Source organism: Balearica regulorum, chromosome 6, assembly GCF_011004875.1.
Source record: "Balearica regulorum gibbericeps isolate bBalReg1 chromosome 6, bBalReg1.pri, whole genome shotgun sequence".
Taxonomy (NCBI): Eukaryota; Metazoa; Chordata; class Aves; order Gruiformes; family Gruidae; genus Balearica; species Balearica regulorum.
In genome coordinates this window covers 41,926,579-41,954,138 of record NC_046189.1, presented here as the reverse complement: position 1 = coordinate 41,954,138, position 27,560 = coordinate 41,926,579, and the positions used below count along the sequence as shown (strand labels likewise).

The window sequence follows — 27,560 nt, the reverse complement described above, 5'->3', positions numbered from 1 at the left end:
AGGGACATCCTCTGGCACACAACACCAGACGTAACGGGAAGCAAGTTAAACTGCTGGTCACATTCATCAGCCGGAACCACAACGTGAACCGAGAGGCACAGATGCCGTGGGATTCAGCCATCCTGTTCCGTTACAGCGACCGGAGGAGGATTCTGTGGTGTCCCGGTGAGAGAACTCATTCCTGCGCAAGTCAGAGCACACGCTCATTGACTCTGGAGGCCAGGGCATCACCTGGGGTCTACTCACAACATCCCAGTTTGGGGAAGGACGAGACAAGAGACAGGCGCCGTGTTTCACAAAACTGTAAAGGGAATTTCTCATCAGCCAGGAACCGACCCAGCCTTCCTCATCTTCCTGCAGCTCATAAAATGAAACTTTATTTTTTAGAAATCTAACATTTTTCCTTAGGAAAAAATCTCCCTCGTCTTACAAACACAAGCACTGCAGTTGCAGTGTAAATCCAGAATTAGCTCGCAGTCGTTAAACATTGAATCAGAAACAAAAAGTCGGAATAGGTTTCAGGAGCTCTTTCATGTGCTAATGTCAAAAAAGCCAAGATTCTGTCACATTTCCCCCCCCCTTTAAATATGTGTTTCTTATTCAGCCTCTGATGCCATTTACACCCCGCCGCCCCGTTTGCCACAGCACTACTTTGATCATTTGGAGGTACCAGAGCAGCAACGCTCCCACACAGCAAGAGCCCGGGCACTCGCTGCCGCCGTGGGATACGAGAACCGAGCTGTGGAGGAGAGTGAAAACGACTGATGAGCATCTTTGATCCTTACTCCAAGTTTGCACACTGCGGACTGACTCCCAGAAATACACGCAAACCCCTATGTAGACAGCGGCAGCCTTGGCAAAGCAAGAGAAACCTGTACACCCACCTCAAGAGGACGGGATAAAATTGCCCCTGTGCACAAAAAGTGCAGCCAGGATCGAGGAGGGAAAAGGAATGAGGAAGGTCAGAACAGGAACAGAATGGGAATGGTTTAATTTTATACATATACGATATATATTTTCCATATAGTATATACAAAATAGATGACAATATACATACACACCCCACGACAACGAAAAAGCTACCCTGTTAGGGTACTACTTCCCTTTCACTGCTCTCTTCCCAATGGATTTGCCAATAAACGGACGGTAGCGTAACTGAAGAATGAATTTCTACACCACCACACTACAACAAGACTTTTTCTCTTGGGCTGTCTGTTTCTTATCAGAATTCTTACGTCCATTTGTAGATGTTCATTTGTGACATGGACATAATATTGTAACGCACAAATCTAAATAATTCTAGTAAAGATATAAAGGCAGTGGGAAACCTCACCAGGAGACAACACTTTGCATTTAGGGCTAGACCACCGCTGGAAATCATAAAACCTGCTCAACGCAGGACTAGTGGGGAAGCTGAGGTTTTGCTTTCATCAAAGACAGGGTGTGGGAAGTCGGACACATCGCTTTCGGCGTACAGCAGAGCCCGGACACCCCCGGGAGCAGGAAGAGGACATCACCGAGGAAAAGGCAATCAGCCACTTTTCCAACATCTCAACCTTAAACCAGCCCAAGACTGGGAGTCGCTGCATCTGCCAGGGACGCCTCCTGCACGGCTGCTCTGGAGGAGCAGAACTCAGCACTTTGCCGTCGTCTGGGCTCCCCCAGCCCCGGGGACCCCGCGCAGCCCGGCGGCACAGGGACCCTTAACTGCTCACACAGGGAGCCGGAGCGGAGACCGCGACATAACGGCACAGCGTACGTTCAGAGAAACGCGAAAACGCCACTTACAGGCAGTGGAGCATGCGATACATACAATAAAAAGGTCGAGTCATGCCGAGAGTTAATTATTCCTGTATAAGTGCCCTGCACTCCTCTGATCTTCAGCGTCACTACAGAAACGGAGAACAGCTCGGCCGCTTCCCAGCGCACAGTCTGCAAATAACGGGGCGATGCGGAGCTCCCTGGGGCTGATCCCGTCCCCGGGGGCTGCCCCGCTGCAGCCGCAGCCTGCCCGCGTCCCGCTCCCCTTCTGCCATCCCCCCACAATTCGTCACCCTTACCCCAACCACCTCCCAGCAAAATTTCATCTCTCTGGCCTCCAGTTTGCTGCTGCATTTAGTGCAATATACTGATTTAGTACATTTACACCGTGACAACACTGATCTTTTCCTCAGCTCGTGATTACTCCTAACACAGCAGTATCCACAGCTACGCAGGTTATTACGAATTTCCCACTATGCCCAGCAAGAACATTTTTTGTTTTTTTTTTTTTTCTTCTAATCATCTAGTTTTGCCACAGAAAACTTCCTGGCCTCTGAAAGAAAAGCTTCCCTTTGTAATGTGAGTTAGACACCCAGTGCAAGTCAGATGCCTTTGTCCCCCATGTCAATAAAAATATGTCTGTCTGTCATACGCTAAATATATTAACCATAAAATCATACTCTTCCTTAATAGCAAAGCATTATAAATTGGCTTTCAGAACAATTTAGTACTCCCTAAAGACAGAATATGTACAGAAAGCATCGGTCTGAAGAGGAAAATGAGAAAAGAAAATTATTGTTTTTCTAAATCCCATAATACTTTCTGTCTTTTCAACACAGACTATGAAACTTCACCACGGAAATGCAGTTAAGACAGATCTCTCTCGGTATGAAATAGCTCATCTCCCATTGACTGAGCAAACCCATTAAATTGAGCATTTTACCTGTTTTTCCAACCTCCGCGCTTGCTCGCAGGGAAAGGAGAAAGCTCTCCGAGACGGACCGAGGGGCTTTGCACGTGCCCCCCTTGCTCTAGCGGGTGCAACACTCGGGGCTGGTTTCTCCGTGGGCTGCAAAGGCTGCGCAGGAGAGGAGCACTACCGCTGACCTGACCGTTCCCGGGCGGATTCCTGCGAGCTGGGCCAGCTGCCGGGAGCATCGCGGTGGAGAAAACAATTAGGGAACCCCCAGCCGAGCGGTGCCAGCCTCGCACCCTCCTCGCTCCCCGGGACGGCTGCAGGACGCCCCGCGCCCGCTGGAACCACGTCAACGCCAAAGGCGGCTCCGCCAGCTCGTCACGACCGCCCTCCCACTCGCGCAAAGGGCGAGCGCCGAAGGACAAAGAAGCGACGAGCAATAAAGCTCTTCCCGCGCTTCCGTTTCGTGAGATAGGTCCTTGCTGGCAACGAGCTGAGGTGGTGCTGTACGGAAACCTGGCAGATCCAAACCACAAACGGTCGTGCTGTGGAGAAGCATCTCCTACGGCGGTGGTGAGCAAGGTCTATCGTTAAAGTAAGGCTTCTACTTCTATTGAAATAAAGAAATAAAGTTTTCCCTGAAGAAAAAAAAGAAATATTTAAATTATTGCAGGTGGGCATTTCATTACGTACTGCAATGTGAACCCATCACCCTAAATTGACAATTTTTCCGCTGTTCAAAAAGAAAAATTGCGCAGGCTAACAACATTTGCGATGCAGTAACACTTCTCCTAAGAAAGTTTGTATTAGACGCCAAATCTAGAACCGGTAACCCCTGGCATTTTCATATAGCTTCCTCAGGCAATCATTGCTAATTAGGCCTGCTAATTACCCTTGGGGCAGGGGGTATCTCGTGCCTGGAAGGTGGGGGGAGGCGGGCGCAGCCCGTGCCCGGCAGGGACTCACCCGTCCAGCCTCACGTCGGGCAAACTGCGGTTCAGGGCAATCAGGTCACTGGCCATGAGGTTAAACTGGTTGATTTTAAACAGCTCTTTCATCTTCTCCTGGTCATCCTTCGGAATGAGCACAGCCTTTCCCATCTCTCCAGGTCCTTCTTGGTTTCGGGAAATAACGGCTGTAACGCAAAATGGCAAAAGGCAATTTTTAGTACGTGGGTATCTGATTCCTCACCACGAGGGATCTGCAATTTTTGGCATTCAACAAGCAATGTTAAAAAAAACCCCAAAAAACAACAAAAACCACATCGCAATGCTCCACCATGAGGTTTTATAAATTCAGATCCAAATAGAAGTATCTGGTTCCTTTCTAAGGTGATTAAAAAACCCAGATTCGGTCGCTTGCAGCTTTTGGTTGCATCGCACTGACAGTACATGACTCTCGAGAGATTTACACCAGGATTACAGAGCACACCACCAGATTCTCTGTGAGATTCTGCAGACAGGAAAGGTTTGGAAAACACTTCTATAACTCTTGAAAATATAGGTATATATGAAAATATACATGTATATTAAACTAATTCTAACCAACTGCTTTTTCTTTTTTAATTTAGTTTTAACTACCAGGCATGTGATAGCATAATCCCATCCCTGCGAGTAAATAAATCAATTCATCTGCAATAACAAAAAAAAAAATCCATCCTGAAAACAACAGTATCCCAACCCTGCCAGAGTATCCTTTACATATTATCAGAGAGTAGTTTTGAGAAGTATTTGTACAGCCAATTCTGAATTTTAAGGAAAATCATAGTATCATCTCATACAAGCCCACAGTCAGAACCAAGACACAGATTGCCTTTTTAGGAAATAGTATATGAGAAGAAAGGAAACATCCCACGTATAGAAATAATTACAGTCACTACTCCACAGCAAAAGCCCACCAAAACCCACCAGGATCACCATCGGTTCCTCCTCCAACCTCAGCGGGCAGCTAAGCAAAGGGACCAATTTCCCTCCCAGCTGCCTACGACTCAGACGCTGTATCGACCAACGGAACAAGGAACACCGCAATTTTTAACTACTTTTACATTCACACTTTAAATCGGCCTCTGGACTGAGGCCGAATTATAAATACCGATGAATTTGTCTCTAGCAATGAGCAGAGCCGATCCCTCCCGTGCCTGCAGCCCCGATGCTCGGGGTGACCTCCCGCTGGGCGCTCCTGTGCCACAACCAACAGTGCCCTTCTCTCTTAACGAAGGTGCCGAGCAGCCTGGGGTTCGTTGGCCTGCCATCACATTCAGTTTTCATCTTTAGCTTCACAATTACTTTGAAATATTTGATGCTTAGTATCTTGAAAGACTGTCACTTATGAAGGCTTCTCTACTAGCTGAAGAGTAATTAAATCTTTTCTTTTTGCAACCAAAAAAACCAAAATGCTAGAAGAATAAACTCTTTTCTACAAAATGCACAGTGACTTTTTAATGAAAAAAAAAAATTATTTTTCCAAGCAAATCAGACATCGGGGCTCGCAAGAACAACCTATCATAAATTTACATAAAAGGCTTTTTAAAAATAAATATTAAAGACGTTGGATGTAAAATTTTGTTTCTGCAGTTGCAGTTTATGCTTCAGTTGAGCAAAGCACATTTTACAGTGTTACACGATACACTTTTTATCCTTCCCTTTGATCAGAACCAGCACCTTTACATGCTGCAACAGGCAGAAATGATTAGCTTTCGCCATGATTACGCGCCAAGACGAAATTGCTATCAGATAGATGCTGAAATCCTAAACGCAGCGCCTCTGAAGCGCTCCGACGGGATTTCCTAAGCGCAGGCTCCGGGGTTAACAGGCGCTGGGGTCGGCAGCATCCTCCCGCGGCCACGCGGGCTGCGGCACCGACCAGCACCCAACGCGTGCTGGAGATGCGGGTGGAAACCTGGCTGGACCTCTCACCTGGCTTTGGGAAAGGAATGAATGACTACGCTGCTACAGACGCTCCCTAACGGGCGGAATTTCCTCTTGGAGAATACATCTCAGAGTCAAAAGCATTTAGAAACACCGCCGGGAAGACGTAAGGAGGAGGTAGCTGTGCTGTGCTTCTAGCTGCCTCTCAGCGCAACGCTGCGCCCACGGAACTCCTCGGGAACCTGCGCTGCACACGTACGCACGCAATTCTCCGTTATACATGCCATTAAATTCCTCTCGGAACGTTTCATAAGGTGTATTTATGTAATGTGTAATATGAACGTAAACTATTTGGGATTAATGGCTGGTAATTAAACTCTGCTATATCATCGCTTTCCGGAGAGATGCAGAGACTCCTCCGAAACTGCAATTTGAAAAGCTAGTCCCTCCAGCTGCAAATTTGGTTTATGGGAATAAATTCTGCCTCCTCTTTGCTGGGAGAGGCAGAGGGCACAAATTTATCTAAAGAGCAGCAGGGAGCAGGAAAAAAAAAGAGCCAGTGTGAACTGCTGAAACCATGGAAAACCAGGCGAGAAGCACAGAAAGAAACCTGGCCGAGGGCTTGCTCCCCGAGAAACACAATGTAAATGGAAAGGAAGGAGTTCCTCAGAAAAGGGATGAATGTCTCTGAGGAGGAAAAGGAGCGAGGAGAAGGTGAAGGAAGCCTGTCCTTGCAGGATGCTTCAGTCTGATCATCTTTTAGAAGAGGAATTCTTTGTGTTTCCGCCTCCAAAGCTGTATTTAAGGGTTCCTACTAGCTCTGAGGACAAAAAGAATTTAACAACCCGTTATTAGCAGAGTCATTATTACAACAGTAAATTCGCACATGCCTCTCCTTGTACTAAGCCAAACGTCCCAACTGTATCTCCCTGAAACGCGTGGAATACTGACAGCGAAGGGTTTCGTACTGGAAGCCCGGCTCATAGGAAGGCAGCTGCAGAGGATGCTACACCTCAGCGTAAACTCCCCGCCAAGGCATTACAAGTCCCAGCTCCGCGGCAGCGTACCGAGTCCCTGTGACAGATTAAACTCACCCTGAAAACTTCTGTTTCTTCTGCTTGAAAGCATGAGTTATCTATTCCTTCATCTGAAAAACTAATTTTTGTGACAAGATTCTGTGTTCTTCTATTGTTTACTAAGGTCCATCAAGATAGAACTTCCCAGAGATTTTCCTGTCCCAAAGTTTATTATAAAACTCATCAGAAATTTCCTAAGCAGCCTTTCCACTCTTACGGTTTTATTCAAAGCAGAGTATTATCAGATTACATTTCAATCACAGCTTAGGCATATCTCCGACGGAGAGACCTATTTAATTCTGCCACGGTTAAAATGCAACAACCTCAGCTTATTAAATCTTTAGAGAAGATGCACATGGTTTACGAATTACCAACCACACACACCCCCCAGCATTTTCAGAGGTGTAACTGCAGCCATACCCAGGAACATCTCTTCTTGCGTTTTCTCTCCCATATTTGAATAAACAAGTTTTGAGCCCCGAGACTCTCTAAGAAACGGTTCGCAACTGCCTCACACCCAGCAGACGCAAAGCACACAACGATCCAACCAGATCCAAGTTAGGAAAAATAACACTTTCCATTTCCCAGACAATATGTAAAATATTAAAATAAGAACCAAGCAAACATCATAATACCGGAGATGGCGGGAATATTTAGCCAATTACGATTCTTTTGCAAATATTCCATCTGACCAAACTTTTCACAGAAAATTGAATTTTTGCTAGCACTGACTAGATCTGAGAATCTAAAGATAATGTCAAGTTTTCTAACACCAGGTATGTAACCCAAGTTGGCTTTCTAAATGCACAAAGCCACTATAAATATTTCTACTGAACGATCTGTTATTTATCCAAACCAAACCAAACAATTTTTATTGTTTTTCCAAATACTGATGTTGTCTTTTCACCAACTGTTTATGTTCTGCTTTACTCTCTTTCTAGGAAGCACGGCACACTTCAGTAGGACAGTATGTTACTTCAAATCACACTGATCAGAACATTTTATGAAATACCAAATTTGCACTCAAGTTTCCATACCAAAATCTTTATGTAAAACACATACATACATGCACGCTCTTCAATCAGAGAACATAAACATAACACAGAATCCCCTCATCTACAGGGTAAAAAAACAACAAAAAAAAATCTGGGTTTAAAGTATTCAGAACGTATGAACGGAAAGAGGCACCAATCAGTGAATGCACGCTGCTGATTACGAATTATCCACCTGCACCGGTGTTGATGAGCTAAACTGAGCGTAGCAGGCCATTTTCCTTACAGAGTGCGTCTTCAAAAACATCACGTGGAATTTACTGTCAAAACAACCTTTTCTACATAGCTTTGATACTTCTTTTCCGTAGCATTGTGAAGGTCACTGGCTTTGAATGACTCGGAGCGAGTAACTCCCTCCCTCTGCAGCAGCAACGGAAAGTCCAGTCTCAAACAGGGGCTGCCCAGATGCTCCTAAAAATCACACAAATCCTCCAACTAGCAAAGGTCTAAGATTTTCCAATCCTTGTTGCCTCCAGGTTTTTTCCCTGATGGAAGGAGGCGATTCACCTCAAAGCCGTGCGTCCCCGTCAGGAGCATCCCTTCCAAACCCACCCTAAAAGCCAGCGCTGGCACGTTTCGAAGGACTTGGACTCACCTCCGGGCTCCTATTTGAAATAACTTGCAATGGGGACCCGAGGGGGGACGCAGGGATAGCCACGATCCTTGAAGCCAGTGTGGAAGAAGCTGAGAGATGTATTTAATTTTTCTATATAAACATTACCTGGCTGTCTATCAAGGAGCTTATTAGCATGTCTGATCCATAAATAGTTTGGGAGTGCTTCTGCTGCTCGTAAGTTGAAAGTTTTAGTGAATACTAAAAAAAGCTAAACAAAAAGGAAACAAAAAACACTGACTCATCTGTTACTTGCTTTTTCTTTGAAAAAACAAAAAACAAAAAAACCAACAAAAAAACACCAAACCCAACCAAAACCCACCTCACTCCTTATCAGGCTTTCCTCTAGCTGGTACACTTGTACAATACTTCGACGTCACGCGTCACTCCGCTATTTCTGCCTCCCTCGGTGATCTGGCCTTGCTGATGCGTCTCCATGGGCTTGTGCTGGTCTTTCACACCATCCCCGGTAATTTGATCGAGTTTTTATTCACTGTGCAATACGTTCCTGAGCTTCAGGGACACAAGTGCTGGCAATTGTCTCACGCTGTTCCTCACCTCGTTCCTAAGCGCCGGGGCAGGTTTTGACCACGTGTACAGCAAAAGCCTCTGGAACTCGTTTGCGTTTGACTTGCTTTGCATGAAATCTTACCCACAAAGCGCTGTTCGAGGCGTTCACCCGCCAGAACATCTCAGCTCCTCGGCGACCCCTCGGGCAGCGTGGGAGGACCCACAAACCGAGAGCCCAGTAATCCGCTGGCAAAGGGCACGAGGAGAGCCCCTCCCGCCAGCGACGGTCACCGATGTATTCTGGCACTAACAGTCTGTACAACGTAAATAAGATTCTTTCAAGTTTAGGAATCCTGAAATCGGGGAATCTGCCCCTTTCCAGAAGGAAGAGGGGCCCCTCCGTGTGTCCGTGGCGGGGGGGATGCTGGGGATGAGGGGGTACCAGACAGACAGCAGTGTGGGCGGCACGTGGATTCGGGGAGCTGGGGAGCATCCCCACCCCCAGCACGGGCACCTCGACACAAACCTCCAACACCCGGCTCAAAACCGGCCCCAGTGAGAGGGGACATATGAAAAACGCACGAGGATTTATAGGCTGAAGCAACTGGGAAAGTGACTTTTGTATACCACATCAACCAACTCACTTTTATGAAAACTTAATTACAATACCGTATTGTGATTCATACACAAGATTTCCAGCTTGCCTGGATTTTTTTTGCCTTGACCATATTGCCCTTCGCAGAGTGAAATGAGTCTCAGTCCATCGTTAACAGCTTTTTGCCGGCTCTGTAAACATGAACGTTTCATAAGGTATCTCTGACACAGGCCTAAATATGTTTTAGTGAATTTACAAATAATGTCTTAATCCTCAGCAACCACCACAGCTCATTAAGTATCTTTCCTGTACACTAGTTACATGAGATGATGCTAAGCCAAAACAATTATTTTTTAGATATCTGCAATACTTAAGGGAATACTCCACTACAGGGAAAGTTGAAGGAACTGAAATATTCCAAAACTGCCAAGGTCACGTTTGTCACGGCCCTGTCCTTCCCCAGAGATACCTCAGCTGAGGAGCAGAACCAACACCTGGAGGAGCCGCTGAGGCCTGATGCTCTCCCCACGGCATTTCCTCGGCGCTCCCTCGACAAAGCACGCCATGGCTTGTGCTTTAGCAGAGGTGCTCTGTCACGTGGGCCTTGAAGGCAGAAATGGTTCCAGTAATGTGATTTTTTTTAAAGAAGCCCCTTAGAGTCACAGCTCGAGTAATCTGGGTACCGACATCAGGAAAGCTTTTGGCTTTCAGCACTGATGAGTCGGGGCAACACGGACTGCGGATGCGAAAGACGCCCGTCCATCCCGACACAGGGGGATGAGCTTGAGAGGCACTCAAGGGTCCAGCAACAAGGCAGGACAAAAATGCTTTCATGCACATATGTAATTACCTACACGCGCATATTTACACAGGTCCATACACACCCCCAGCTGAAATGGCAAACAACGCAAAGAGCAGGACGGCTGCACGCAGCTGCCATCACCTCCGTCCCACTGCTGCTGCCGGGCGCAGGTGACACACACGCCTCGCTTCTGCTGTCCTCACAGGCTGCGTTAGCTCCATCTTCTCACGTTAAGAATTCACGCTGTGGAAACCTTAACAAAATAGAGACCTAGGTTCCTCTTCTCCTCTGTAAATCACGTTGATAAATGAACTGGAAATTGCAGTCTACTTGTCATTGCGTAAATGTAAGATGAAAGAAAGAAAGAGAGAAGAACAGGGATGGAAGCGGATCTCAGATGGTCACCTAAGCTTCCCGCACACCACAGGACATGATTAACTGGACTTAAAACACCCACAGCATAAATTGCTTGTTGTATTTTGGGTTTTTTAAAGAAAAATATTTGGTTTGAAGCCTCTGAAGAGAGAGTTTTTACAGCTTTTCAAGGAAACCTAGATGAAACGCAAGCAACAAGGTTAATGAACTATACTTGTACCTTTGATACACCTGAGGAAATCCAAGAGTTTTCATGAGCTAAACACATACAAACTGGAGACGTGATGCTCTTTAAGAGATTCACGGGTTGAGCAGAGGTGGATGAAGTCCGAGGTATGTGCGGGGAACTGAGCAAAGATTTCGGCTAAAGCCGGAGAACCAAAGGCACGGAGGAGGTCAGGCTTCTCCTGGCCAAAGCCAAAGGCTGTGCTCCCGATTCAGCACAGAAATTAAGAAAAACTTGTCAAGTAATTCACAGCAGAACTAGAAATACCACAGGAATAAACAGTATCGACAGCAGAACTGATTAGATGAAGTGTCTTCAGGCCTCTTCCAGTTATCAATATTATAATTTGGTAAACCCAAACCAAAACCCTTTCTTTGGTTTGTGCCCATCCAGGAAAAGCTTCTGATAAACCATGAGACGACAAATGCTTTCCTAGACCAAGACAAAGGTCTGTCTGGCTTAGTACGCTGCCTCAGACCAACTAGTAGAACATGGCAGAAAAGACAAGCCACAGGTTTTAAAGTAATTCTTCCAGAGGTTTCCCTTTGCGAGGCGGGGGCCGTTCCACGGATCGCCATCAGCACGTGAATTCCCTTTTTAAATCCATTTCTCTTTTTGACAAGGAGCTGCATGACTTACCTGAGCACTGTTGGCAAACCAAAAGCATCCCTTTATTTGCTTTGGATTTGCCAGCTCCCATTTTCATTGGTTTTTACCCTGGGAGACACAGTGAATCCCCAATCAGCCTTCTCTGCCTATTTATGCCTTTACAAATCCTCGGTTTATCCTTCTCTGCTTGCCCCTTTTCCAAGCGGTAGAATTATTTAATCTAGTCTCTCTCCACAGAGAGGTCAAACGGTACCTGAAATCATCCTTGCCTGCCTGTCTGAACCACTGGCTTCACTCAGTGAAATCAGTGCACACAAAAAAAAAAAAAAAAAAAAAAAGCTTTTGTCCTTCAAGGGCATAAATTCATATGCTTCTAGCAAAGCGAACGAGGCTGCTTTAATCTGCAGCAGAACACTACTTCTGTGATTATCTTTCAAGATCTTGAAAGCAAAGCAATCTACACCTCTCCGCAGACTTCTACACCCTGGCACTCTTGTGTAATTTCCAAAGGAGCCGTCGACACTTAACGCTTTTGGGAGGAGGCATCTGTACGCGCCTCACGCTGCTTCAGTTAACTCTATTAACAGTTGCAACTAAGAAGGAGCAGTGATTCAGCAGTTTTGCTTGTTATCATACTGAAACGGATTTCAAATATTTTTGAAGTGTGTTTTTTTATAAAAAAAAAATACAATACGTCTATCAAAAATAGCTTTACCTCCAAGCACAAGAATTAACAGCTCATCTCTTCAATGACCATCTTGGTGCACGCTGGGATAATGGAACTGACGTGAAGCATGCCCATAAAGGATAAAAATGCTATTTTTCCAGCATTCTGCCTGCAGACATTTTTCATCATCTGTCAGCAGAGATAGGCCTCCTTTGGAAACGAAAACAACCCCCTCACAAGGGCTTATTAGAAGTGCTGAGGTCTGCGGCAGAGCGGATAATAAAAAGCACAAAATTCAAGATAAAGAAGGTGGAGGGGGGAAAAGCGGAGCCCAATAGATTTCAAAGCATTCAATTTATTTAACAACCCAGCCACGGCACTGCGCAGGGACTGTTGCACAAATACGCCTGGCAACGCTCAGAAGATGTACGGACTCATCACCTGTGCTTTTTTTCGGTTGTTCTTCCACCCCAAACGTTCACCTTCCTTGCTTAGACTTCAACTGCAACGCCTGCACTTTGCTTTCGAGTGACAGACAGCGCTGCAAAGGCATCGACGCTGCTGCGGGGTCTGTCCCCCCAAGGCTGGGTCCCGCCAAGGCTGGGTCCCCCCTGCACACCCACTTACACCCCAAAAACCTGCTGGTCTCTTTGGTGCCCCCGCACGCAGAGAGACAGGGAACAGCAGCTGAAGGGGTGTAAGGCACGTGCAATCACCATCTGCCCGATACGGAAAGCCTTCTCGGACATCCCTGTACACAGAATAAATACGTAGAAGATCATTTACCAATAAGCTATTCGCATTTTATCTCAATAAATGATAACCTGTCACTACTCGTGACGAAAAATTAATTTCACAGATGAACTTTTGATCGAGACGGGAATACATCAATTAAAAAGGCAGCAGCGTAACGGGGACTCGGGCAGCAGGCAGGGCTGGCTCCTGCCTCTCCCGCTGCCCAGGCGCTGCCTCCAGCAGCGCAGGCACCCAGACGCAGCTTATGCATTATGCAGCTCCTCATTATCACTGATTTATATTTTTCTACGGTACTAATACGAGGCATAAAATCAATCGTTCTTGTCTCATTCTCGGAGGAACATTACGCAGACGCGCGGGCGGGTCTCGGACGCTGGGCGCTATCTCCAGCTGTGCACACCGGCTAAAGGCAGAGCCCTCGTGCAGGGGGTGCACCCCGAGCTCAGCCCCGCTCCGCTGCCCGGGCACCCACCGGGGATGAAACGTGACTGCAAGCGTCTCCTCCCTCCGCCAAGGAGGTGCCGTGGCTCCGTTACGTGCAGTTTAACACCATTTTGCAAATTTTAGGAGCTTTCTCCTCCCGCAGCCTGCTGCCCCGGCCACCGGCACTGGGTTTCTTGGGGCAAACCAGGAGCCCGGCCGCAGACCACACCACGCTGGATTTCCACACGGAGCGGGCTCTGCGGCCGCAGCGTGCCTATCTGAAGGCTCAGGGATGCCTGTCCACATGCCACAACCTGTTGTAATCCCAGCCACGGAGGCGGCTGCCATGCACGATGAAAACCGGCGGCAGATGCCAAAGTGCAGCCTACAGACCCCACGGCGTCCGGGGGCTCCCCACGGCGTCCGGGGGCTCCCCACGGCGTTCCCCCTGCATCTCACCGGAGGCGTCCCTCACGCCGACAACCCCATTGCTTTAAAAACAACAGCAGTATGTACCTCCCTATCAGATCTATCTACACACAGTTCACAACCTTATTTTCTAAATAACACAATTTTATTTTCCAAACAACAATGATTTGTTATTACTGAAACTACTGTTGGTGCAGTTTCACACAGGAGAATTGCGGGTTTTCAACTCTTAACTCGTCCCGAATGTGACAGAGCATTAGCTTTTGGGTTTTTTGTTTCTCTTTTTAACAAAAAGTTGTCATACAGTATTGAATAACTACCTCGGGGTTTCTCCTACTGCCAAACGACATTCGGGGGTAAAAGACCACCTCAGCACCTGCCCAAGGCCCCAAAACGCTGCTCGTGGTCTTCTTTCATTTGTGCTTTCAATAAGGCAGCTGGCAGGTAACAACTCCATCTCTCCAATGGCTTTGCTCAAGCAGCCGGCTCGTAGCTGTACGGTCTGCGCCAGAGCCCTGCAGCGACGGGGACGCACAGCACCATCCAGCCAGGACCCAGGGAAAGCCATCAGACCTTCGCTCTGACGTCAGAGAGAAAAGCACGCTGAAGCTAAGGAACAGTCCCGCTCCGTCACCCAGCACACGTCCAGTTTCAGTCACCGGGAGTGGTGCGACGTGGTGGGATACGTCATAACCTCCATCGCTGCTATTTTATATTTCTGCCTGCATCATGATCTGAATCGCAGCAACCTTTGGCAGCCTGCTACACAGAAGGCTGCGGTTTTGGGGGGTTTGGTTGCTTGGTTTGGTTTTTAAACCCAAATCTTGAAAAGCAATTCTCTCGCGGTTGCATCTCTATAGTGGATATAAGAATCTCAATATAAACCTGATATTTATGCCGTAAACTCCGTACAAAATCCAATAAACTAAGGGATCAATTCGCAGCCCTTTGCCATTTACATGATGTATCCCTGCTGCTCAGAACTACACACAGACTTATCTTAATCCAGAACATAAAGAATTCTAATTTTAATTATATGGTAACAATAAATCCTGTAAAGTTGTCATAAACATCATTAAATAGATCATTTACTTCATAGTATTTCTCAACATAAGAGTTCCATGATTCCAAGGGGAAAAAAAAAATATGTTGCTTTCCAATGCTAAAAACATCAGAACTCATTGTAACTTCTGCCATAAATACATGTTTTTAGGGTTTCTGCTACACACGCTGTGTAGAGACACAGCGGCCTACGCTGACTCTGCTACCGGTAGCCTCAAGGCAGAATGCCTGAAGAGGTACAAGGAGGTCTGGAGCGAGAGAAAAAAACTGAACAGCAGATTTTTTAAAAAAAATACCATTTAGGATGGATGTGAAGTCTACTTACAAATACTGGCTGCCATTTCTAAGAGAGCAGATCTGAAGGGAGGCATCTGCTCACCAAAAAATGCATCCATTCCTGAACATTCTTCATAAATTCCTGAGAACCAACCCCACGGTTTGACGCTGCAATCTAAAGTTAAAAGGTCTCCACAGTTCCCAGCCTGGTTTAATACACTGCAGGAAGAGCTACTGCTAGATTCTGCTAAAAGTGCAAAATCCCCTCCCAGCTCAATGCAGTTCAGAAACATAACTGCTCTCTGCAGCAAATCAGCTGGACTAGAAAGTTAGGAAGTCGTTGGGCTGAGCACTGAAACTGTTTTCAAGAGGATAAAACTAATTATCCACCCTAGCCCATTCCCTTCCAAATATCTAATCAGTTAATAAACAGTATCTTCACAAATGTGACAATGAAAGGCTCATATCTTTTTTTAAAGAATATATAGCATCTCCAGGTATTGCTTGCTTTAGTTTCCCACAATAACGAACTTCAAGGAAAGCAGAGAACGAAGCGACGTGAAAACCTGGATATTAGGTGCTCACCAGACTTCAGCAGGCTGAGCCAAGGCGTGGGGAAACATTAGCCTCTGCAAAATCTCAATAGTTATGTTATGAGCCCTGAAAGAAGAAACTCTAAATACATTACTCCCAAATATGGTGTCCACTGGCTTCGCTGTACTCCAGTTTCATGAGCAAAAGGAGCAGAAGTTGTCTCCGAGGTGCCGTCACGGGAAGATGCTGCTGGGGCTGCAGCGGGGCTCAGCACCCCCAGGGCACCCGCAAGCACCGGTCAGGTCCCATCCGCAACGTCAAAGCCAAAACCCCCCCTGCCCGGCTCTGCCCTGCCTTCAGCACCCCTGGTTACAGCTGCAAGTGGGCAGTGCACCCACGGCAGTGCCAGGCCAGCACCAGCACCGACCCACCCGCGGTCCTGGGGTCACTCACCCCAAACGGCTGGGTAACGTCCTTCCACACACAAAGATAAAACCCAAGCCGCATAAAGCGAGGCAGGCAAGCTGGCAACTTCTTCTAATTGCAATACGGCTTACAGAAACTTAGAACCAGGCTTCGAGATCAGCAGCAAGTTCAGCCTACTCGTCTGCCTCCTCCATGGTAGGAAAAAAAATAAACTGGACAGAAATTGGAGAAAAGGAGAGGATTCACATGGAAGCAAACAGACCGAGGATGGGCCGGCCACGCATTTTGGGTCGGGGAAGGCCAATAAGGCTGATGTCGTGTGATGGAGCCATTTTTTGCTTCAGGAGTAATTCTTTATTTAAAAAAAAAAGTCACCATTACAAAGCCAAAAATACCGAAGTAAAGGTAGAGTAACCAATGTTAAGATTAACAGTGACAGTCAAACCAGTCTTCTGCAAAACAAAACTAAGCAGACAGTAATTGAACGGAACAAAGGTGAGAGGCATCTCATTTATTTTTATTTTTTAAACCTTCCCTGACCCCCTTGGCCGGCTGACATACAGTTTTTCTACCTCAGCATTTCATCTGCTTTCATTAACAGGTTCGCTTTTTCCACATTTATTAAAAAGGCAATATTTAATAGCTGCCTGAATTTATTTACGCCTATCTTCAGTAAATCTTTAGAAAAAGATTCTTTGTGGCTGCTCTGTACTTTCTTCCCGTAGGGCTGAACAACTCAATGGGTTTAGTCTGCCGTGCTATACTTAAACAAGGCAAAAGTTTGGAGAGAAAAACCATTTCTGGAATTTTCTTACTTGTTCTGTGACAAGTTTTGCAAGCAAGTCCCCAGTCCCCTGCCCCCACCATTTGCCCCCCTGTCTCCACGCGGGAAGCAGGCGGGATGCTGAGAACATCGTCCTTCTCCCTCCCTCCCTCCAACCAACGGCAAATTTTACCCTCCCAAATCCAGTCAGAAGCAGGAAGGTGCTGAGGGTGCCCAAACGCAGCGTTCCCCAGACATCGGGGGGGTCAGGAAAAGGAGCAGGGCAGCCTGTGGTGCTCGTGGGACATCCCCCAGTGTCGCGGGGATGAGGGCAGCAGGTTTGCTCCTCTACGTCCCCAAACCATTACAGGGGCAGGGAGTGACAGGCCAAGGGGAATGGCCTGAAGCTGCAGGAGGGGAGATGGAGATGGGATGGGAGGCAGAAATCCTTCCCTGGGAGGGTGCTGAGGCCCTGGCACAGGGTGCCCAGAGAAGCTGTGGCTGCCCCTGGCTCCCTGGCAGTGGTCAAGGCCAGGTTGGATGGGGCTTTGGGCAACCTGGGCTAGTGGAGGGTGTCCCTGCCCGTGGCAGGGGTGGCACTGGGTGGGCTGGGAGGTCCCTGCCCACCCAAACCAGGCTGGGGTTCTCTGAAATCACCCTTCCTTCAGAGCCCTACCTGCGCACCCGCCCACAGCTATCAAAAGCAGCCCGAAGGTGCGTCTGAGGAAGAGCGAGCCCGTGCGTACAAGTCCATTTGGTTACGAACACCAGGATGAAGTGCCTCCAGGACAACCGCCACTTGAATCGACACACTGGGAGCCCGCAGCCGGGATGCGAGCAGAGCACCCTACGTTACCCTGACTGGTATTTGAGACAAGGCTTGCTGGGTAACTATGTCATATTTTGGCAGCAGGCATCAATCACTTGTGCACAGAGTACTTCGGTCTAGCCTAGAAAATGTTATTTCAGTGAAAGAAAAAAAAAGGAACTTCTTTCTGACTAGCCACTGCCTGGTGGGGAAAAAAAAAAAAAAAAACACAAAAAACAAACCTTAAGTTACTTGTTTAAGAAATCTCCTTTCTCCTTGAAAAAAAATCATCCTCCTCGCTAGCAAGGGACAAACCCATTCACAGAGGGGAATGGAGATCTGCAGCATTTTTTACTGCCGAGTCTCCAGGGGCCGCGGGGCGGCAGGAGGGACCGTTCCCGGATGGGGTCCCCAGGGACCCACGGGGAAGCTGCACGCCCCGGCACGCAGCCTGTGCACCCGAGGGAAGTCAGGGCAGGCGAATCCCACCTCCGCAAAGGGATGCAAACCTGAACAAACCGCAGCCTGGGAGGTTCCCCTTCAAAACCAGCCCTTTTTGTACAGCAAAGGCTGTGCACAGCCAGGTCCTCCTCGGTCACAGCAGCGCCCAGGCAGCCAAGCCTGTCCGTAGGATCTCCATCTCCACAAGCACACAGCATCTTAAAACACTGCATTTTCACACCAATTGGTGCTATGTTCCACTTACGGAATGGTTTTCTACAGGAAAAGCAGTTTTAATGAAATATTTCCTTACTGCAAAGGGATCGGCTAAATGTGACTTGATTGTAAGAGCTGATATACCTTTTTAACAAACATTATTAAGTGTAATGAAAATTAAATGCAAACCCAAATTTTTCTTCACCCAGAAGAATCATAGTTCCATTTCCCTTATAAGAAAAGCTACTCAAAAGTGTTACGTTATCAAGGAAAACACTTCCCTGCCCGGGCCTGCCGACCTAAATTATGGTGTCTGCTTAGCAACAAATCTCCTTTTTACGACTAGTTTAAACTTACTAATTTGTGGAGGCTGCAATAAGTCCTGTGCTATCATGTCACAAATTACTGCAAGTCATCATTTACAAAAAAAGAACGCGGGAAGATTGCCACTGGGAAGGCACACTGCTCCAGCAAGTCATACCTTTTGAATTTTAGACCCGAGTTGGTCATTTCTAGACTTGCACCCCGTAACTGAGAAAGTGAGACTGAACTCCAACAAAAGGAGCAAGCGAAGAGGGAAGCATGAATTTCCATAGGGTCTATAGCCGCCAAGGACACACAGGTGTCCCCTACAGCCAGGTTATGCTTTGTGCAAAATTAGACATTAGTTCATCTGTTCATCAGGGACTGGAGTGACAGGCCAAGGGGAACAGCCTGAAGCTGCAGGAGGGGAGATGGAGATGGGATGGGAGGCAGCAATCCTTCCCTGTGAGGGTGCTGAGGCCCTGGCACAGGGTGCCCAGAGAAGCTGGGGCTGCCCCTGGCTCCCTGGCAGTGGTCAAGGCCAGGTTGGATGGGGCTTTGGGCAACCTGGGCTAGTGGAGGGTGTCCCTGCCCATGGCAGGGGTGGCACTGGGTGGGCTGGGGGGCCCCTTCCCACCCAAACCAGGCCGGGGTTCTGGGATTCTAATTTGTCACTTCCTAGCAAGAGGTAATGCACCAGGATTTGGTAAGTAGAAAGGATAATAGAAAAGAGCCAAATACTGAAAACAACCTCAAAAGAAATAATTGCATTTCTAACTAAGGCAAGGAGTAATGAAAATAGATTCATCACCATGTGCTATGGTTTTAGCATGGCTTATTATCCAGAAATATGGAAAAAAAACCCCAAACGTAAAGGCTCTCTAACATAAGCAGCTACAGAACCTGCAATCGACTCCAGGAACGGCCCAGGCGACCCCCGGACCCCTGGGAGGGGAGAGGGGGGAACGCCTCGTCTACGGCAGTACCGTCAGGATGCGTCCCGCCGAGTTCCCACAGCCAACGCATCGCCAGCAACTCCCATCCATTAACGGGGCCACGGGCCGAACTGATAGGAAATCACATCTGGTCTGGTCTTAAAGGATGACAGGAGGAACTGTAGTATAACGGGTGCTTTTTTAACTCGCAGGCATTAAATTCTGCAGGTTTTACTATACACATCAAATTTTAACCACCAGCTTTCCGGCTGTACACATCCATCTTAATCCTATTACAAAAAGCTGTCTAAGAAAAAGGAAGGACCAGATTATCCTTTTCATGACAGTAACACATCCCCTCATTGACTGACTTCGTCCATAATTTCCCATCCACATGCACCAGCCAAGTGACCAGTCCATACAGAAAGCGACAAGTAAAGTTAAGCCAACGCAGATTACATCGTAGGGATGCACAGGGGGAGAAAAAAAAAAAAATATATATATATAAAGCTAGAAAAAAAATAACCAATCTGAGCCATAAACTGGAAAGTCTGTTAACAATAAAGATATCTGAAAAATTCAAACTTGTACCTGAACACGGTTACAAATCGGCTTTCCAAACCCAAAGCAACCTACACTTGGATGGGGCACACACGCAATGCCTGCAGCAGAAAGTTTTCATTTCTAGACAGGAGAAGAATCAGACAAAAAAAAAAGAGAGTCTATCAATCTCTCCTGTAGTCCAACTTACTCCATGCAAATCACAGTCCCCATACCCACCTTACTCAGTATAAAATCTGTGATAGTTGTATCAAATCAAATAACTACAGTATGCTGTTTACACGACTCCTACTTAGTCTGAAATTTCCTCACGCACAAATTTCACGTATTTACGTTAGTGCTGCCTAGACTGAATTAGCTGCACTAAGCAAGGAAAAAAGAGGGAAGCTCCATCCAACTGCTATGAAGATGAGCAGCAGACAAAGCAGGTTTTCTCCTCAGTCCTTCGCTGTGAATCATCGCTCAGCACCACCCAGGAGCAGGAATGAGAGGGAGTAACGTCCCTGACTGCAGGACTACAGCAATTAAAGCTGGACGAGAAGAACTGATTCTGAAGCATGACTTTACTTTCCAGGCATCCCACGCAAAAGATGCTAACCACAAAGTTAGAGAAGAAGGACGTACTGAAATGCCACGTGAAAAGGTATCAGAACTGCAGACCTATGGTAACACACATACATACACCACATACGCACACACACAACGTACATAATATGGGTGTATTGTGCCCAGCATATAAAGAGAAAGTTAAACATAAAACGTGCAACTCTAAGGGCCAGGGACCCTAAGAATAAGTCATATCGTAATTGCAATTTAGGAAAAAAAATCACTTTAACGGGGGTATGTGGAGAACTTGTGTGAATTGTCTTTCGTAAAGCCAACAATCCTCCCTTTAAAAATCTCTGAAAGACCAGAAGAGTGCTGGGTAATTCCAGAAACAGTTTGTAAGATATTAAAAGGCATTTTATACATATGAATGTGTAATTTAGGTTTTATAAAACACTTTTATAAAACACTATGTCCAAATAATTTTTTCTATTTTGATTATTATTTTTTTTTTAAGGTGGCATCTGCTTTAGAATTGAAACCAGAAATGTTTTGCTCTTCCGGTTAATAAGAAAAGGCCATGGACTACGACAAGCCACACGATGCTCTGCTGCCCTGCGCCGAGTGCTGCTCACCAGCATGGTACCCGCTCACGGACAGAGCCAAAAGTGTTTCCTGCACAAAACTAACCATTCTTCCAAGAAACTGCATCCTACGTGCAAACACCGGATGGTTTAGTTAAAGCTCTTCATGCATTTTTAATTGCTGAAACAAATTAAAGAACAAAAAAGCCTGTGTATAAGAGACAAATTCAGTCAGGTTGATCACACATATACAGGATACCAGGGATGATCAATACTGTATTTTTATGAAGAGCTCGCTATCCAATAAACCATACTTCATGGGCACGTTCTTTTTAGATACATCAAGAGCTGTTAGAAGAAAACAATTAGAATCATAGAACCATAGAATGGTTTGGGTGGGAAGGGACCTCAAAAATCATCTAATTCCAACCCCCCTGCCATGGGCAGGGACACCCTCCACTAGCCCAGGTTGCCCAAAGCCCCATCCAACCTGGCCTTGAACACTTCTGGGGAGGGGGAATAAAACCATTTTAAAAGTAATTTGTCATTAACAATGCACTTCTATTAAATTTGTCTACAGTTTATATTGAAAGCTTAGTTTTCTCTGGAATATAATCCTTCCCAAAAGATGTTCCTGGAGGAGAAAATAGCATAACTAAAGACATGGCTGTAAATGTACTGAGGTTCCTCGTTCAACTGCAGATACTGAGAAAGAAGCTTGGCTTGAGTAATGAAAGTCAGAAGAACCATAAGAGAAACAGCTCCAATGAAGCTGGGACAATATCACAGCTAATGGCTTCCAGTTTGCAACATATTTCAATGGAAAACCAGAACTGCAAAATGAAAAAAAAAGTCTGTGTAATTAAATTAGGCAGGACTTGTCCTGCCACTATGTCCCAGCTGAACCTATATGAAATTTTGTTGAGAACCATTTTCTTTTCTATCCTGAGAAGAGACACGTTCTGCCAATTCCTGCCACGTATTAATTGTTCTTGCGGAATCTGCACTAAATCTGCACAACAAAGTCGGGAAATTCATTACACTAAGTAACTGCCAGGATGAATGCACTCGCATTAAAACCATGATTGTTCTAAAATTAGCTTGCATTTTACCACCTCTTCCTTTGCTGGAAGAGCAAAGTAGCATCAGGACATCACCCCGAGTCAGGAACATTGTAGTTTTTCATTTAAATTAATCCCAGAGCAGTCCATCTCCTGCCAGTGAGGCTGGCAGCACAGCCCCCAGGCCAGCAGGAAAAGCAGAAAAAAAGAAGGAAGTTTGCAGCGTGAGAGCAGACTTACCTAATTGCTCTCGCCATTATTTATTCCCCTTTTATTGCAATACGCCAACTGCCCCGCTTTAAACGTGCCCATGGATTCTGCTCGATGCAGAGATTTCACACCGCAGTGGTGGGTGACGTGCCAAGGCAGTGCAACGCAGCACGGGCATGCCACCACATTGGGTTTCATCTCCCATGGCCAGGCTGGAAACATCTCCTCCTCTAAAGACGGGGCAGGAGACACTATTCGCATGAGTTTCAGGCAGAGGGGAAAAAAAAATAAATAAAAATCAAGTCCTAAATTCTACCAGGGTTTGCACCAAACTCATCTCTCCCTACGGAGGAGTGATCCCACATGGGCAAATGGCTCAAGAGGACAATGGAGCGGGACATACGGAGAAACGATTCTCATCCTACACCGCAGAGAAACACATGGACTTGAGAGGTCCAGACACACAGGAGCAAGGTGTTTGAACTCCCCGTAGCACTGGAACTGCACAAAAATATTAGTACAGGTAACACCGTCATCACTTATTTAGATGCAGGAGACAGAAGAACTCGCTGCGAGCTTAGCAAGTGCCTGTTGCTACTTCAGCGTAACTGCCCACTGTACAAAGCTATCCTTCGCTTCTAATTTATTTCTGAAATACAGATGAGAAGAATTTAAAGGTTAGCATTAGCCACAAAAATGGCCAGACAGCAGACATGGAAAATATGCCTGCTCTGGGCTCTTGCCTAAGTTTAACAGGTGATGAATTTCAGGAAGACAAATCCTCCTTTCTCAAACTCTAGAGCCTCCCTCACTGTGATATTAGATGAGCATCATCTTTTTTAAACAGGTATTTTTTCTATATTTATGACAAAACATCTTCCGGTGCTCTACTGAAACAAGTTAAGCATGACATTATGCCTTATATTTGCACACGCTTTCTGTGCCCAACTGTAATAAAGATTAACATTTCAGAATAGGTTAACATGGACCACTCTATCCTGAGGCTGGAAGAAAGCACCAAACTGCCTCCTAAATTAAAAACTTTGAGATTTACACCTTCTCTCCCGTTCCCATTTCATATCTGAGCAGGGAAAGGGCCTTCCCATTCCACTTGCAGAGTCTGGGTTTTCAAAGCATAATAAATTATTAGTTCCAGTAGGCATAAAGATACAAGTTTGTCTACTAGCAAAAAAAAAAAAAATCCAAGACTCCTTATTAGGGGATCAGACAGTGATATTTAGATCTAATTAATAATAGACAGGAAAATAAGTTGGGGCGGGATTAATCTAACAAATTTAGCCATCAGAGGTTGAGAAAGCCTTCCTCCGACTGCCGGAGAGGGAAGGGCACGTCCCGGGGGCACCTCCACCTCCCCAGGGTAAGGGCGGCCACTTCAAACGAGTGTCTCTGCGAGGGGCAGCGATGCTTCTGGGATGTGTTAGAGCCCTTAAAAGGATTCAGTGCTGAGCTGCAATTTCACTTGTGTCACCCTCCAGCAGACATGTCCCTGTTGGACACAACAGGAATAGCAAGGCAGGGTGCTTACTGCCCCGCGAGTGGTGGCACTGGTGGTCCCAGCCCATGGCCACCACCCAGGCACCCTGACCCACCACCCCCAGGGAGGATCACAAGACACAGGAATAGCAACAATTTGTGTTTGATGACCGACTTCAGTCTGCCAATTGATTTTAAAACCTTAAAAGCAATTCATCAGCACCTGAATCACAGACTCATAGCATGGTTTGGGTGGGCAGGGACCTCCCAAGCCCAGCCAGTGCCACCCCTGCCATGGGCAGGGACACCCTCCACTAGCCCAGGTTGCCCAAAGCCCCATCCAACCTGGCCTTGACCACTGCCAGGGAGCCAGGGGCAGCCACAGCTTCTCTGGGCACCCTGTGCCAGGGCCTCAGCACCCTCACAGGGAAGGATTGCTGCCTCCCATCCCATCTCCATCTCCCCTCCTGCAGCTTCAGGCCATTCCCCTTGGCCTGTCACTCCCTGCCCTTGTCACCAGTCCCTCTCCAGCTTTCCTGGAGCCCCTTTAGGGACTGGAAGGGGCTCTAAGGTCTCCCCGCAGCCTTCTCTTCTCCAGGCTGAACCACCCCAACTGTCTCAGCCTGAGGTCTCCATAGCAGAGGTGCTCCAGCCCTCGGATCAGCTTGGTGGCCTCCTAATATACAATATAAAATCTTATTTAATGAGAATGAAGTGGCTGCCTAGACACACCCAAAAAAGAGATTTTTGTCAATGGGTTTTGCTTCCAATAAGCTTATTGTAACAATGACTGGGGAGAGGGAAGAATTTTCATTAGATCAGCTGGAAGATGGACCTTTCTCAGGTCAGCTCTGCGTGCTGGGAAGGTTTGCCTTCTTCCCCTTCAGCTAGACCAACCGAGTACGAAAAGACAGTCTACCCTTCCTTACAGCCTTGTCTCTCACTAAGAGCCTTTGACCACGAGGGTTACGCTCACCTGGGCATCCCCGGGGTGGGCACCAGCACCAGCACTTGCTGCATCAAAACTTGCAATAAAGGGGCGTGTACAAATTTCAAAACATACCAACAAATCAGAGGTAAAATTAAAAAGTAATAGACCTCTAATGAAAAGCATTAAGAAAAAACTTTTTTTATATATATATATATAAAAAAAGAATAGCAAAAGAAGATTTGAAAGATTACAGTGGCAAAAACTCAGCCAGCCATTAAGAGGGACAGGAAACGTGCTGCCAACAAAAACGAGTTTGTAAAACACAAAAATAGAAACCCAGTAGTCAAAGATGATCGGATCTCAGACAAAATGAGCCCAAAAGCAAAGAGGGTTTCAGAGTCAAGGAATTAGCGTGAGTGTGCATGTGTGTGGGCAAGCAAAGACGACGACATTTCTACGCAAAGTCAGTTTAATTATGTTTTAAACATGTGCTTCTAGAACTCAGTAAAGTCTATTTTCAGCACAGCATGAAGTCTGCGGGAAAACAGACAGACTGCATTTAGAGGATACATAAATATGTTTATTCTGAAGAGGTTCTGTGGGGGTGTGACATCTTGTGTGTGTTTCAGCAGTTACGTATGGCTGCAACAGATGAGAAAATTGTCAATTTTGTAAAGCATTAGCTAAATTAACGGATGTGTTAGCTTCATCATTATGGGAGCGTGTAGTATAGGGTCTAAAGGTTAAAAGACTTCAAACAAATTTATACCCGTCAGCTCCACAAACTACAGTAAGGAGTAACTAACCCACACAGAGCACAACAAAGAGTAATTACTGGTGTTCCCTGAAAAGAACCCATTTAGGAACAAATGTTTCCAACAAAGGGAAAAAATACCGACCAAGGCTGTGATACCCAGGGGACTTTCACAGACACAGCAAAACCAAGCGCAAAGGGGCTTGGACTCTTCCTGCAGCACCAAGGAGCTACGCAGGCTCGTCTCTAAAGGTTTCACAATAGGAATAGAGTAAAACACAAAGGTTGAAAACTAAATTAATTTAGCTACTATTTGTTTAATCAGAAGGCTAACATCTTTCTCCTCACAAGAGCTGATAACATTTCCAAGCATTAGTAAGCCTCCAATTGCTCCGCTGTACCTGTAAAGTATTTCTCTTGGCATTTACGGGCTGGCAGAGGCCGGCACGGATGGACTCGTGCAGCAGCAGCCGCCGCACGGCGCGGCCAAAGCCGTGCGACACGGGGTGCTCCCGGAACCTGAGAAGGGACTGGTGAGGTGCCACGCAGACGTGACCGCCCCATCACCTGCAGCAGGCTGTGCCACCGGTGCGGGACGCTGCACCCAGGCAGTCCATGTTCCCGAGCTGACTAGACAGACAGGCTGTTTCTTCTTTCCCCCTCCCTTACTTTCATGGAATGACAGCCTGGTTTGGGTGGGCAGGGACCTCCCAGCCCATCCAGTGCCACCCCTGCCATGGGCAGGGACACCCTCCACTAGCCCAGGTTGCCCAAAGCCCCATCCAACCTGGCCTTGAACACTGCCAGGGAGCCAGGGGCAGCCACAGCTTCTCTGGGCACCCTGTGCCAGGGCCTCAGCACTCTAATAGTAAAGAATTTCTTTCTAACATCTAATCTAAATCTTTGCTCCCCCTTACTGAGTTTCCTGAATCTAGCACTAGTAAAGCAAATACCTGTAAACGCTCAGAGCTGCCCTCGCAGTTGTGAGTGTCCCAGCACTATCAGAAGGTAACACTGAAGACCTACATTTCAATACCCGAAGAAGGATGACTGTGGACTCAAGAAGCACCTTTCCATAAAATGAAGAACCTGATGCCACTTTGGGAAATAACTGCAAAACGAACCTTTCCTTTCTGTGTCAGTCCTGTAGTGGCCAATGTACCCGTAAATAACACGGTGCTAATTACAGCTAGATGTAAACACAGCATGCTGAATGAGAGGAAAAGGACCCTCTGTCCCGCCTGGCATCCTTGTGAAGAGCAGAGCTCGGCCCCCCAACAAGGAACCCGGGGCTGGGGGGATGCACTGTTACGGAGTGTGCTTCACCCTCCCCACCCAGCACAGGCTTCTCCCAGGGTCCCGAGGTGCAGAACACCCCAATTTGGTAGCCATGCTCTGCCCTGGCCTCCCAGTCTTCTCCTGCACCTTGCCAGAGGAGAGGATGGACAGAGGACACAAAGCCTGACTTCTGCACAGCCAGAAGAGACTCAAAGTTACAGTCCTTTCCTCCTCTCTTCTGAAACACAGACCGGCTCTATGACCCACCAGGCTGTTTTCACATCATGAAACAAATATCAAGTAATACACACGTCAGAGTTATGTGCCCAAAAATTTTTTTTTTCTCCTAACAGCTTGTCTTTTTTTTTTCCCAACCTTCTCCCCACATAACCTGGTGACTACATTAGGTTATAATAATTAATCCCATCACAATTTAGCAAAGACAAGGAGCCCCTAACTGATCAACAGAAGGTCCACGTGCTGCAGAACTAGACAATAAGCAGATCAGAAGAGCATCTCCCCAGAGCAGCACATCCCCATCCATCCGTCCCCGGGCCACCTTGACACACTGCAGACCCGAGTCCGCTCCTGCTCTCCTCACCTACCATGGGCAGCCCCAGCAGCAATTAAAGGAGATGAGCAGCTGACAGCAGCCCTCTACAAGGTGCAATTAATTACAAGATGATCATTGGGGAATTCC

General features: G+C 46.8%; 1 protein-coding gene across 3 annotated transcripts in view; it reads right to left on the bottom strand.

Moving 5' to 3' along the window:
* Positions 1-27,560, bottom strand: part of GALNT13 (polypeptide N-acetylgalactosaminyltransferase 13) — a 205,012-nt gene that overhangs the window by 145,494 nt on the left and 31,958 nt on the right. For 2 of the 3 annotated variants that reach the window (XM_075757377.1, XM_075757376.1), the window contains exon 4: positions 3,644-3,812. In XM_075757377.1, coding sequence (XP_075613492.1) covers positions 3,644-3,812 — 169 coding nt within the window. Of the gene's footprint in view, positions 1-2,704; positions 2,808-3,643; positions 3,813-27,560 lie in introns of those variants that run through there. The other variant, XM_075757378.1, reaches the window with a different exon arrangement.